Source organism: Mchenga conophoros, linkage group LG7 (genome assembly GCF_057382185.1).
Source record: "Mchenga conophoros isolate Kocher_MC1m ecotype Shallow Benthic linkage group LG7, M_conophoros_male_GT1.1, whole genome shotgun sequence".
In the NCBI taxonomy this organism is placed as follows: domain Eukaryota; kingdom Metazoa; phylum Chordata; class Actinopteri; order Cichliformes; family Cichlidae; genus Mchenga; species Mchenga conophoros.
In genome coordinates this window covers 15,851,847-15,864,734 of record NC_140532.1, presented here as the reverse complement: position 1 = coordinate 15,864,734, position 12,888 = coordinate 15,851,847, and the positions used below count along the sequence as shown (strand labels likewise).

At 40.9% G+C, this 12,888-nt stretch overlaps 1 protein-coding gene across 2 annotated transcripts; it reads left to right on the top strand.

The window, feature by feature from the left end:
* Nucleotides 1-1,319: 1,319 nt before the first annotated feature.
* caprin1b (cell cycle associated protein 1b) lies at nt 1,320-12,521 on the top strand. 2 transcript variants are annotated; one of them, XM_085282534.1, is made up of 18 exons: nt 1,320-1,479; nt 2,862-3,026; nt 3,150-3,212; nt 3,289-3,375; nt 3,476-3,714; nt 3,821-3,903; nt 6,443-6,619; nt 6,723-6,775; nt 6,863-6,946; nt 8,186-8,371; nt 8,446-8,554; nt 8,636-8,697; nt 8,778-8,870; nt 9,030-9,173; nt 9,847-10,000; nt 10,207-10,383; nt 11,757-11,863; nt 11,961-12,521. In XM_085282534.1, exons 2-18 carry the CDS (start codon nt 2,862-2,864, stop codon nt 12,045-12,047), a joined length of 2,070 nt encoding a protein of 689 aa, XP_085138660.1. In that variant the 5' UTR covers nt 1,320-1,479; the 3' UTR covers nt 12,048-12,521. The 2 variants fall into 2 exon arrangements, with proteins under 2 accessions (XP_085138660.1, XP_085138659.1); XM_085282533.1 differs by having other exon boundaries at nt 10,204-10,383.
* Nucleotides 12,522-12,888: the final 367 nt, after the last annotated feature.

Sequence of the window (12,888 nt, the reverse complement as noted above, 5' to 3'; positions counted from 1 at the left end):
AACGTATGTGCTTAGAAATGATTTCACTGGAATGGTAGCTGTCAAGAAGCTATTCCCAAGGAAGGGGAACAAGAAGAAAAGGTATCCCAAATTACACAAGAATTGGACTGAAAATCAGTGGTAACAGGTCGTATGGAGTCATGAATCTCAAATCGTTATCAGTTTGTATAAAGGAAGTCAGGATAGAGGTACAACAGTGAGTGTCTACAGTCATCTGCAAAACACAGTGTAGATGACATGGCTCTTCAGCCAGTGCAGTTGAAGATACTGTCAAAATTGATGAAATTTGCAAAGCAGAAAAGTACAGACAAATTTTAAGACACCATGCAATACCATCTGGTAAGTGTCTGATTGATAATGGCTTCAGTTTTTAGCATGGCAATAATCCCAAACACGTGCCAATACAGTAAAAGCATACCTGGACAGAAAAAACACACAAGTAAAGAGTATTAGTTATGGATTGGCCTCCAAGGGACCAGTCAGTATAAAGTCAGCCAGTCAGTTTAAAGTCATTATATACAAATGTTGATTCTCAGGGTTGTTGAAGCTTTCCTAGGGATGGTCCAAGACTTTTGTATACTACTGACCTTAAAACATGCAATTAAGGAAAGTAGTATGTTACTTTTAAATTTGTATATTGTGTCCTTTTTTGTTTGTTTTGTTTGTTTTTTGGCAAAATTAATTACATGCAAAGCTTGAGTACAGAGAGAAAGTATAAACACACACACATATACATATATATATATATATATATATATATATATATATATATATATATATATATATACATACATATATATATATATATATATATATATATATATACATACATATATATATATATATATATATATATATATATATATATATATATATAAACTCAAGTGAAACTTCTGAACTCTTAGGGGTCTTACAGGCCATCTTACATATTTAAATGCACACTTACATGATCTATATAACTTTGAACTGCTGCTATAAAAGATTGTAGAGCAGGTGTGAGGTGGTGCTCAGAGTAGCAGTGGATAAACTGTACGAGGCACAGGGAAAGATATGATAGCCTAATCAAAGCTAATGATTGTGCAGATTTTCTGTCTGGAGGCTGGAGACAATTATGCCTGATCACAAATAGAAACTGCAAACGTTTAATTGGCTTATAACTTTCCATTTATTTAAGTGATTAATTATTGATTTCTTAATGGTAAAGTCTGACTTTTTTAATTGTTTGCGTTAAATAAAAATATTTTTTTTCGTGATTTTTCCGCGTATATATATTCAGGCATATCTAAGATAGCTAAAAACGGACCTTCGCCTTTATAAAGAGTTTCTTCTTCTTTCGAACCGTCTCAGTTGTCGGTGAGGCCGGCGGGGCGGATCCCACACAAGAGTGCAAGAGAAAAATAAAGCAACACAACAATAATAACAACTTGGCCTTTTCGTACTTTTCGCTGCCGAGCTCCCCTGTGGATATAAAACAGCAAGGTGGGTCATTCGGGAGCCGCTGTATCGAGGCAACGGGTCTCCCGGCGGCCGGCTTGTGGCTAGCACGCGCTGCTGTAGCTATCAGATGCTAAGTCAGTGGTGTGTGCTAACGGTAGTGCGGCCAAGGCCATTTTACCAAATCGAAGAGATGAGATCTGCAAGCTGGCCGTACTGCCGAGGAGGCTCAGACTTGCTAGCGAGTGGTATAGATTTACAGCCCGAGGTCTGAGGAAGCTATATTGACGGGGAGAAAGTGCGGGGTTAGAAAAATGATATCTCAAGGCTGCGCAGTTTGGATTAAAGTTAGCCAGATGCTATTAGAGAATAGTTTTAAGGCCTAGGGTTTTTGTCTTGAACACTTACTGTTACAAAACTATAGCTAACTTCACTGTCACTTAAATTACAGCTATAATACATCATGTTAAAAAAAATATATTAGGTCTGCTGTGTTATTTGGGCCAGTTGCTCTAGTTATGTTATTCACCAGTGACCATATTTATTTTCGTGTATAGTATAGTTGACTGTTTCATTTACGAACTTAAGTGTCAAGAATATACATCAGGAGCTTTACATTCTAAGCAGAATAGTTCGCTGTCTCTCCAGAGTACGCACAAGGAAAACTTAATAAAGCTTTCAGTTAACCTCTCAAATATACCCATCCAGCAATTAGTACATCCAGACCCACCTTAGCATGCACATGACGGTATCTCATGTAGTATAGGGACTGATAGCAACAGTTTTCTCAAAGAATTCAGTCGAAATTGTGAAGCACAGTGCAAAAATAAATCCAAATCTGCAGCTTCTCTACTCGTCATATTCTGATACTTTATTCCCAGTTTTGTTTGTTGTTGTTGTTGTTGTTTTTTATCAGTTATTAATATATTAACTCTGGATATCTGCTTATTACAACTTCCAGTCAAGTCATCATGTTTATATTGTAAAAAACTATCTACCACTTAAAATCTGTGTATTTTGCTGCTTGAAATTAATTCGAATTATTTATATGTTGTTGTTTTTAAGGTAACATGAAGCCTAAATCTGCTGTGGCACTAAATGCTGAGTCAGGGGCCTGCTGTGGCTGAATCTATGTAATTCTTATTGATGTAGAAAATTATCTGCAGTGATCCTGCCTAAGAGGATCTATTTGGTGTGTCCTTTTTGAAGGTTTTGAGTGAAATTAATAATTTAACCTAAGATGATTTTCAGGTTAGTCATTAATAAAAGTTATCTTTAGCTGAAGCAAAACAATGACACGGTTCCCTGTGGTCCACAGATAGTTTTGAGTATTTTCCACTATACTTTTTTTTTTTTCTTTCTGTTTTTTGAGTACATGAAAATATTTTTGTCACCAAAAGCTGAACTGTTATACTTTCAATTCCTAGATGCCCTCAGCAATGAATGCAAACAGGACGGTGCAGTCTGCCAGCCCAGATGTGGGATCCGCTCCAGGGTCAATGGGCAATCTTGCACTTGGTGGACAGTCTGAAGTTTTGAAGCAAGTTCTTGTTGTTATTGAAAAGAAGGTGCGCAACATGGAGAAGAAAAAGGTGAGGACTATTGACCGGTTTGTTCCAGGTCTGCTTGACTAAACTGAATTTCTGACAATAACCAGTTGTCTACATTGTGGTTAATCTTTAAACTGTTTGTTGCATTTTTGCATCTTGTTACAGAGCAAACTGGATGATTATGAAGTCAGGAAGAATAAAGGGGAGGGTCTTAATCAGGACCAGCTGGTGGGTACTTGGAAACCAAAATCATTTTTAAAAGGAATGTAAAACTTGTGAAACATCTGTTCCTTCATCTTTTTAGGAAGCCCTCTCCAAGTACCAGGAAGTCATGAATAACTTGGAATTTGCCCGAGAGTTGCAAAAGACATTTGTCACATTGGGACAAGATGTAAGGTTGAGTTTTAATTTTCTAGAAATGTTCATCAAAGATGTGTACACCCTGGATTGTAATAACTTGATCTTTTGTGGCTCATACTCATTATCCTCAGATCCAGAAAGTAGTGAAGAAGTCTGCAAGGAGGGAGCAGCTGCAGCGGGAGGAAGCTGAGCAAAGAAGGCTGAAGACGGTTCTGGAGCTGCAGTTCATCCTTGATCGGCTGGGTGATGAAACTGTGCGGCAGGACCTGAAGCAGGGAGTTGGTGGCTCACCACTGCTGACAGATGCAGACCTTGCAGTTTTTGATGAGTTCTACAAGCTAGTGGGGCCAGAACGTGACCAAAACATCAGGTTTGTCTAAGGCAATGATACAGAAAACTTGTGCCTAGTTGTGGGTTTTGTGTTTTCTTTTTCCCCATAAAAAGCTGATTTTAAGCGCTTATTTTTATCTGTGCAGACTCGCTGATCAGTATGAAGATGCATCTGTTCACCTCTGGGACCTGCTGGAAGGGAAGGACAAGGCTGTGGTTGGAACAACATGTAAGCCAAATTTTAACTCATTTCCGTAGTAATCAACTCTGGTGTATTATTCAGTTTCTTAGTTTCTCTATTGCTTTGGCCAATTAGCTAAAGCATTTTATTTCTCCTTTTAGTTTTTTATAGACAAGCAGTTCAGCTTATCAAAGATAATGTCAAGTAAAATAATACTTGAAATAATGTAATTGCAGCCTTGCTAAAATTTATTGCAGAATTAAGGGGCGTCATTATTCAAGACAAATTGGCTTTATTTAGATGCCCAGCTGGCACTGAAAATTGTTGGCAGGACATTTTATCAGATGGATGGTGACACAACAGTCATCTGTAAGCTTTTTATCACACTGAAGCTGGTCATAAGTAATCTGTCGCATACTTTGGGAGTAGTTGTCCGAATCTGGAGATCCCAAATCAATGCGCCTGGTCAAAAGTTACTCCGGTTGTAAGTCAGTCTTAATACATTAATGACATGTGCATGTAGTGTTTTTGTTAATGCAGCAATGTGAATAATCAAGGCTTGGGGCTATTGGCATTACTGCATTCTCAGCGATCTGACCTGAAGCCTCGCACTACTGCATTCAGCTAGGGGGCTGAGAGCTGTGGGCTTATCCTGACTCAGCAGTAGGGCAGGGTGCCAGCAGCCCTGTCGCCTGTGGTTCCACTAGTCAGATTTTTAGAGCCACATTAGGATACTGGTGACCCAGTTCACTGTGACACCTTTCAACCCTTTCCTGTCAGTCAGAGGTCTCATTCAGAGAGTCAGGGTGAGATTAATCAAAGTGACAGCAGACTTTTTCACCTAAAGCATAAGGCAGAGAAAGAAAAGATACTGGGCTGCTTTGGCTGAAGATCCAAAAGCATAAATGCATGAATCATCTTGAAGGTTTTCTACCATTTTCAAGAAAATTATAAATCATGTTTGGATTTATAATCCAATCAGTAAGCTCTTACCAAAATTGTTTCCATTGTATGGGCTTAGATTTTTTTTTTAATTTATTTTATTTTAAAAACTTACATCAGTCTTCACATTGCCATACTTTTTAGTTCATAGATTTAAAGCAACTTAAGACTGTAAGTTCCCTCATATTTATGTGTGCCAAAAATCCCATTTGGAGGCTGTTTTACAACAATACTAGGGATACTTGTATTGGCCTTTCTGTGCAGTATTTGTTTGTTCTCTGTGAGCTTATCTAGGTTCTCAGTCCTCTGGCATTCTCCCAGAGTCCAAAGACATGTCTGTTAAATAAATTAGTATATTATAAATTGGCCAGAGGTGTGATTGTGAGCATGAATGGTTGTCTCTCTGTGTTAGCCCTGCAGTGGGCTGGTGACCATGCCACAGTGTACCCTGCTTCTCATCTGACATCTGGGAGAGGCTCCAGCCCACCACATGACGCAGAATTGGATAATTGGCTAAACATGTATATGAATAGATACATATTTATAGGAAATATTGTGCTATTTTTGATGCTGTTGTACCTGAAGAATATGACTGTATATGTATAAAGCCAATGCTGTTGTGTATTGTTGTTGTTGTTGTTGTTATTATTATTATTATTATTATTATTATTATTATTATTATTATTATTATTATTATTTCATATTGAAGTAGGGTAGGGGGAGGCTAAATCCTACTACTGTCATAAAAATCTGTTTACAATATTGCTCAGCAAAGTGGTTCGTGGTGGTGTTAATTAATGTGGCTTTGGTACTAAAAACTGAGCTGCAGGGAATCATCTTTTTTTTTTTTTTTTTAATTATTATTTTTATTGCAAATGTTTGTAGGCTTAGTCTGTATGTGGTGTTGTAGAGACTAAAGGTGGAGTAGCACTGAATTCAACAGTTTTGAAAGTTGGACTTGGAAAATTACCAGAGCCCTACTGTGTCCAACTGAGGAAAGCTGGAGTACTAATGCCATTTTCTACTACATGAATCAACCTTTTAAAGGGATTCACATTTAGAAATGATTAGCTTGTGTTCTTTTCTTTGTAGAACAGTTCAGTTAATGTGTGCATTTGCCTACTATGCATCCACCACCATCTACATCGTGATTAAAAACATTGTTTGTTTTGTAAAGCCATTTTAACCTTTAGCTAGACAACAATGTCTCATTCAGAGGCAGTTCTGAAAGTAATAATAAAAACACTGATCTTTGGCTTTGATTCCTGTGGAAGATGCAGGGGGAAAACATTTTGAGGCTGCAGTCACTAAATGTGTGGTCTTTTTACTGATGAAATTCCTCAAATTTGCACATTTATCTTTTTTAAAAAGTGGAAGTTCAGGTTTAGTGTGGGATGTAAAGCTTGCATCACTGCTCAGTGTTTATTTAATTGAAACTCAGTATTGTTACATCTCGTTTGGAGTTTAGCTTGTTAAGCTCTCCTTAGTGTATCAGAAACACTTCCTGTTAAGTCATCTATTGATCCAAAGGTCCTAATACTGACACTTTGTTATTCCCGTGGCAGCTCAATGCATGCTTTGATGGTTTGAGTTTCTGTTGAAATGCTGAATTTTATTTTATTTTTTTTGTCACCCCCTCTGCTAGACAAGGCACTGAAGGAGACTTTGGACCAGGTTCTGCTGAGTGGGTACTTTGACCGGATTCCATCTCACCAAAATGGAGTGTGTGAGGAGGAAGAAGAAGAGGAAGAGCCAGCTGCTGCTGCAGCACCTGCAGTAGTAGCTGAATCGTCAGAAGCAGAAGAGCAGACTGCCGATCCAGGTCTTGACCACTTTCTGATGTCTTACCACTTAAAAAGTCCTAACATAATCCAGCAATAAAGAAGTCATCACAGCATTCACTGAATAATTTTTCCTCTTTACAGACACTGAAATAATTGAGGAATTCACAGAGCCCATTGCAGTGGAAACAACAGAGGTGAGAGCAAGTTTTTCTCTTCCATCAAAATCTGGGGAGCTTATTATATTTTCATCTTTGTGCTGATGTTTGCTTTATTACTTCCAGTTTGTAAACAGACAGTTCATTCCAGATGGCACATACAGCGGCAGTGAGAAGGAACAGGGAGACGAGTGGACCCGAGAAACGGAGGTATGATGTAATTATGAAGTAGATTTGAAAATTAATGAGCTAACTCAAAGCTAGTAGTAGTAATTAAATATGTTTTGAAAGAAAATACATCTTCTGCTTGTACTTAAATCTCCAAGAGTTTTTTTTTTTTTTTTTTTTTTGTACAGTCTTTATTAATTCAGTGTTTTTGTAAATTCTGGCTTCTGAAGCTGTTTCAAAACATCAGCAACATGACCATGAAACAGAAATTTGTAGAGAAGAAAAAAACAACTAGCGGCTGCTGCTATCGCAGAAACTAACATTTTCATTCTCTCATTAGAGGGTAATCTTTCTGTACTTTTATTTATTTCAAAAACTTGAAAATTTGGGGATAAATATTGAAGAAGATTTAGGCAACACTTGAAGTTTTATTTTATTTTATTTTTTAAATCCAGTCTATCACATGTTTTGCTAAACTCAAGGAGTGGTGGTTGTGATGACAGCAGCCACACTTCTCTTTAAGTGCAGCTGAAGAAATGTGGTGTAACCTGTTTGCTAAATGGTTCAGTATGCAGTTACCTATAGAGCTCTGTGGAGCTTTTGATTCTGCTCTAGGCAGTACGTGGCTAACAGTTTAACTCCTTTTTACTTATTTGAGTTTGTGTGCTAATCCTGAAGCCAGTTATTTTTCATTAAAGACTTGATTAACCAACTATGATTCAGGATAGAAGTCGTTATCATTTCCAGGCTTTTTCCCCCCTGCGAGTCCTGCTCAGTGTATTGGCATTCATTGGCACCTGCTAACAGAACTTTCTAAGAACTGGTTCTCAACTGGGACAATTTCTCTGTACTCATCTGAAAATGAAACGATTAGTGAGGGGGGGATCCCTCAGGGAGCAGTAAATCTTTTTCACATCCGGGGCATTTCTATATATATACTCTGGCTTTGTCTACTTACAGGTTGTCACATCTATGTTTGAGCGCCACCCTGAGATGGTATGAATGCTTGTGACAAGTGTGCAACACACAAGGTTTTGTTTTTAACTGAGGATATCCCATGACTCGGTCTGCCTGACAAGAAAGAAGTTGTCGAGTCAATGAAGTAATTGCAATGCTGGAAAGCTCAGATTACATTTTTGGTCTTAATCTGTGATGTCTTGGTTTACTAATCCTGATGTGAATACGAATGCATACAACTTTTCATGAACATTAAACCACTTTTCAGTGGTTCTCGTTCAGTGCATTTCTCACTCACTTGTCCTCTCCCCCTTCCACTATCAGGCAGTTGCTGCCTTACAACAGCAGCAACCGCAGCAGCAGCCTGTGCAGCCTGCAGCGCCCCCTGTTGCCCTGGATACCCACCCAATGAACTTGACGTCTCCTGCGCCTCCTACTGACCCCATGGCCAGGAAGCAGGTGGTGCAAGACTTAATGGCGCAGATGCAGGGGACGTACAACTTCATGCAGGTGTGGATTTAGTTGAAAGCACTGCTGTTTGTGTTTGGATGTTGTAACTTGGTACTAATTACCTCTATTCTCAGGACTCCATGTTGGAGTTCGATGGACAGCCTATTGACCCAGCCATTGTATCGGCGCAGCCCATGAAACCTGCCCAAAACATGGAGGTGCCACAGATGGGGTGTCCTCCAGGTATGTTGTACCAAAGAGAAACAGTCTTTATTTTATTTGTTTTAAGTTATGTCAGGTCTGACAATGTTTAAATTGTCTTAGTTCATCCTGAGACCCGGCTATCACAACCCAACTCTGTTCCTGTTCAACCTGAGCCCACACAAGTAAGTACTTAAATATAAGCAAACATGCTGTTAGAAATTGTATGGAGAATGGGTGTAATTTCTACTCCTACTGTTTACAGGTTCCAATCATATCTCCAACACCACCACCTATGTATCAGACCTCACACACACCAGATCCTCGACCCTCAGCAGAATCCATTGACCCCATCCAGGTAAACTGTGGTGGGACTTCAGTAAAGCTTTAATTTTTAAACTCTTTATATATGGAGTAGTTTTTCCATTGAAAGGTGGGGAAGTGCTCATTTGCAGTCATGTGAAATTTTGCTGACCGTTTTTAATGTGATGTGTATTATGCCTTCCCTGCTCAACAGCCCTCCATGTCTTTGTCGGAGCAGCCTCCACCCTCTACAGTTCTCCCTCCAGCCTCACAGACGCCGGTGTTCCAGCCTGTTTCCAAAGCTCCTCACAGTGGTGGCATCAATGTCAACGCAGCACCATTCCAGTCCATGCAGACAGTAAGGCTTTGCTTCCTTTTGATTTTTTTTGTTTTTGGAGGTATAAATATGAACTGCTTCTCATGTCATAAAATAGCCTGTGTTAAAACCATGTTGTTCTTTATGGCAATTTCAGGGTTTACTCCATGTGGGGTTCTGCTTTGTTTCATGTATTCCACACATGCACTGTTTTCCATATCTTTGGTCCTCTAATTTTGTTAAACATTCACACACTTGTCAACTTTTCACGCTGTTCAGCCAAATACAACAAACAAGCTGCTTTTTAGCATGCATGTGTGGAACGTGGTTGGATACCCTCAGTTGTGGTGTTGTAGCATTCACAGTTCTCGTGCATCGTGCAGCTGTTCCCCTTCCATGCTTGGAGTGTGATTAAAGAAAAAAATTTTACTGAAATCTGGAGCATCAAGCGCATCATGTGGATAAACCAGCTGTTTGGAGCACAGAGTGCTCTTCACCACTGGAGTCACAACAGAAGTTCATTAATGACTTACTTTTTTTTTTGTTTGTTTGTTTTGAGTCCTGAAGTGACCTTATCACATTGCGTTTAAAATACGTTTATAGCAGAACAGTTGAAATCAGGAAATGGGTGGCAGTGGACTTTACTCCTAATAACCATGTGACCTTTCCTCTGATTTTTGGCTTCATAACAATGTGGGTTTTGTTTATCCCTCAGGTGTTCAACCTTAATGCTCCAGTCCCACCAGCTAATGAGGCTGAGGCTTTGAACCAGGCCAGCCAGTATCAGAGCTACAATAACCAGGCCTTTAGCAGCCAGCCACAGCATCCAGTGGAGCAGACGGAGATGCAGCCAGAACAGCTGCAATCTGGTGGGCAGACTTTAAATTTTATCTTCGCAACTTAAGTTTTCCTGTCTATTTTTTTTTTTTTTTTTTTTTTTTTTTTTTTTTTTTCCTTTTTCCCTTCCTAGAGGCTTCACTGCAGTTAAACTTTATTTAAATGCATGTTCTTGTTCAACTACAGACTGAGTTATTGTGTTTTGGACCCCTTGCTATCTTGGTTTATTTTTTAGTAGTTGGTGCCTTCCATTCCCAAGACCAACCTGGAGGCCATCAACAGCCTTCCCAGCAGGGTCCAGGCTTTGGCAGGCAGGCTCAGTCCTTCTATAACAGCAGAGGTATGTCTCGTGGTGGACCTCGCAACGCCCGGGGCATGATCAATGGATACAGAGGCTCATCAAATGGTTTCCGAGGTATGATAACACCCTCAGCTGTAAGTTAGTGGTTTCACTTTGAAACAAGACTGAATATGTAATTTATTTGTTCATTTCTTTATTTTATTTTATTTTCCATCCATCCATCCATCCATCTTTATCCGGGGCCGGGTCGCGGGGGCAGCAGCCTAAGCAAAGAGGCCCAGACCTCCCTCTCCCCAGCCACCTCCTCCAGCTTATCCGGAGGAATACCAAGGCGTTCCCAGGCCAGCCAAGAGATATAATCTCTCCAGCGTGTCCTGGGTCTGCCCCGGGGCCTCCTCCCGGTGGGACATGCCTGGAACACCTCACCCAGGAGGCGCCCAGGGGGCATCCTTGTCAGATGCCCGAACCACCTCAGCTGGCTCCTTTCGATGTGGAGCAGCAGCTGCTCTACTCTGAGCCCCTCCCGGATGGCCGAACTTCTCACCCTATCTCTAAGGGAGAGGCCAGCCACCCTTCGGAGGAAGCTCATTTCTGCCGCTTGTATCCGCGATCTCGTTCTTTCGGTCACTACCCACAGCTCGTGGCCATAGGTGAGGGTAGGGACGTAGATCGACCGGTAAATTGAGAGCTTCGCTTTTACACTCGGCTCCCTCTTCACCACGACGGACCGGTGCAGCGTCCGCATTACTGCAGCTGCAGCCCCAATCCGTCTGTCGATCTCCGGCTCCCTTCTCCCATCACTCGCGAACAAGACCCCGAGATACTTGAACTCCTCCACTTGGGGCAGGAACTCATCCCCGACCCGGAGTGGGCACTCCACCCTTTTCCGGCTGAGAACCATGGCCTCAGATTTGGAGGTGCTGATCCTCATTCCCGCTGCTTCACACTCGGCTGCGAACCGTTCCAGTGCGAGCTGGAGGCCCTCACCCGATGAAGCCAACAGAACCACATCATCTGCAAAAATCAGAGATGAGATTCTGAGGCCACCAAAGCGAAAGTCCTCCGCCACTTGGCTGCGCCTAGAAATTCTGTCCATAAAAATTATGAACAGAACCGGAGACAAAGGGCAGCCCTGGCGGAGCCCATCACCCACCGGGAACGAGTCCAACTTATTGCCGGCAATGCGAACCAAGCTCTTGCAACGGTTGTATAGGGATCGAATGGCCCGTAGCAATGGGCCAGACACCCCATATTCCCGCAACACCTCCCACAGGACACCCCGAGGGACACGGTCGTATGCCTTCTCCAAGTCCACAAAACACATGTAGACTGGTTGGGCAAACTCCCATGCACCCTCAAGTATCCTGGAGAGGATAAAGAGCTGGTCCAGTGTTCCACGACCAGGACGTTCTCTTTTATTACACATTTGTATTTGGTAGCATGAGTTTCTCATGCATTAATTCTAATTTGTGTCTTTGTGTTTCCAGGTGGCTACGATGGTTATCGTGCTCCTTTCGCCAACTCTCCAAACTCGGGATATGGACAAACTCAGTACAGCACACCTCGGGATTACTCAAATGGGAATTATCAGAGGGTATGAAAGAAGTGTTCAAACTGTACGTGATCTTTGTTGCTGTTTTGTTGTTACAATTTCTAAAACATCCCTTTCCTTTTTGTTTTTTCTTTTTTAGGACGGTTACCAGCAGAACTACAAACGTGGAGCTGGTCAGGGACCCAGAGGAGTGTCAAGAGGCAGCACTCAAGCAATGCGATCCTGAAAAGGCCTTTTCATAATGACTGTGACTGATTAACTTGCACCACACTGAAAATCCAGAATTCGAGAATGCATTTGCCCCATCTCACTCACGCCCATTGTTTTTGTTTTTTCTTCTTTCCCTCTCGTCCATCTCTTAAATCAAAGTAATGCCTGCTTTGATATTTGGAAGTCATTTAAAGTTTCAAACGCAAGCTAAACTGTAAATCAATGATTTACATATGCCCTGTGTCTCAATCTTCCTGTAAACTTGAACGATTTCATAAGTTATGTTTTTTTTAATTATTTTAATTTTTTTTTGTATTTAAAAAATACACCTGCCACTGGTCCAATCCCTGGGAGTTGTTGTTTTTTTTTTTTCCCCTGTTCTTTTCTGTAATTTTGGCTCCAAAAAAAGGCATTTACGTTCAACAAGCTCCCATTTCCTTGTTTGTAAATGGATGTTGCTTCAAGAGTTTCAATAAAGTTGTGTTGCATACCTGTGCTTCATCCTTGAGTTTCTTGCTGTAGGGTAAATCTCATTTTACTTATGTTATTGCTCCAAAGAGGTCTCCAAAGATAACACTAATGTAGTGGCAGGCATCTTTCTCAGTAATTGTTTTGACCCAAAAAACACACTGCGCATGTCCCCCAACACAGAGTAATATAGTGTACGCTGTTAAGTGCAAGTCCCGTTCAGTGTATTGGCATTCATTGGCACCTGCTAACTAAACTTTCTAACAACTGGTTCTGAACTGGGACAGTTTCTGTACTCATCTGAAAATGAAACTACAACAGATTAGTGAGGGGGGCTGAAATCCCTCAGGGAGCAGCGCGCGCGCACACACACACTTACAGGTTGTCTC

Bases quoted from the DNA above. Each gene is read 5' to 3' on its own strand.
- caprin1b (XM_085282533.1), top strand. From the start codon at position 2,862: ATGCCCTCAGCAATGAATGCAAACAGGACGGTGCAGTCTGCCAGCCCA. The intron at 3,904-6,442 runs GTAAGCCAAATT...CCCCTCTGCTAG, and splicing joins GGCTGTGGTTGGAACAACAT to ACAAGGCACTGAAGGAGACT. The intron at 8,372-8,445 runs GTGTGGATTTAG...CTCTATTCTCAG, and splicing joins GGACGTACAACTTCATGCAG to GACTCCATGTTGGAGTTCGA.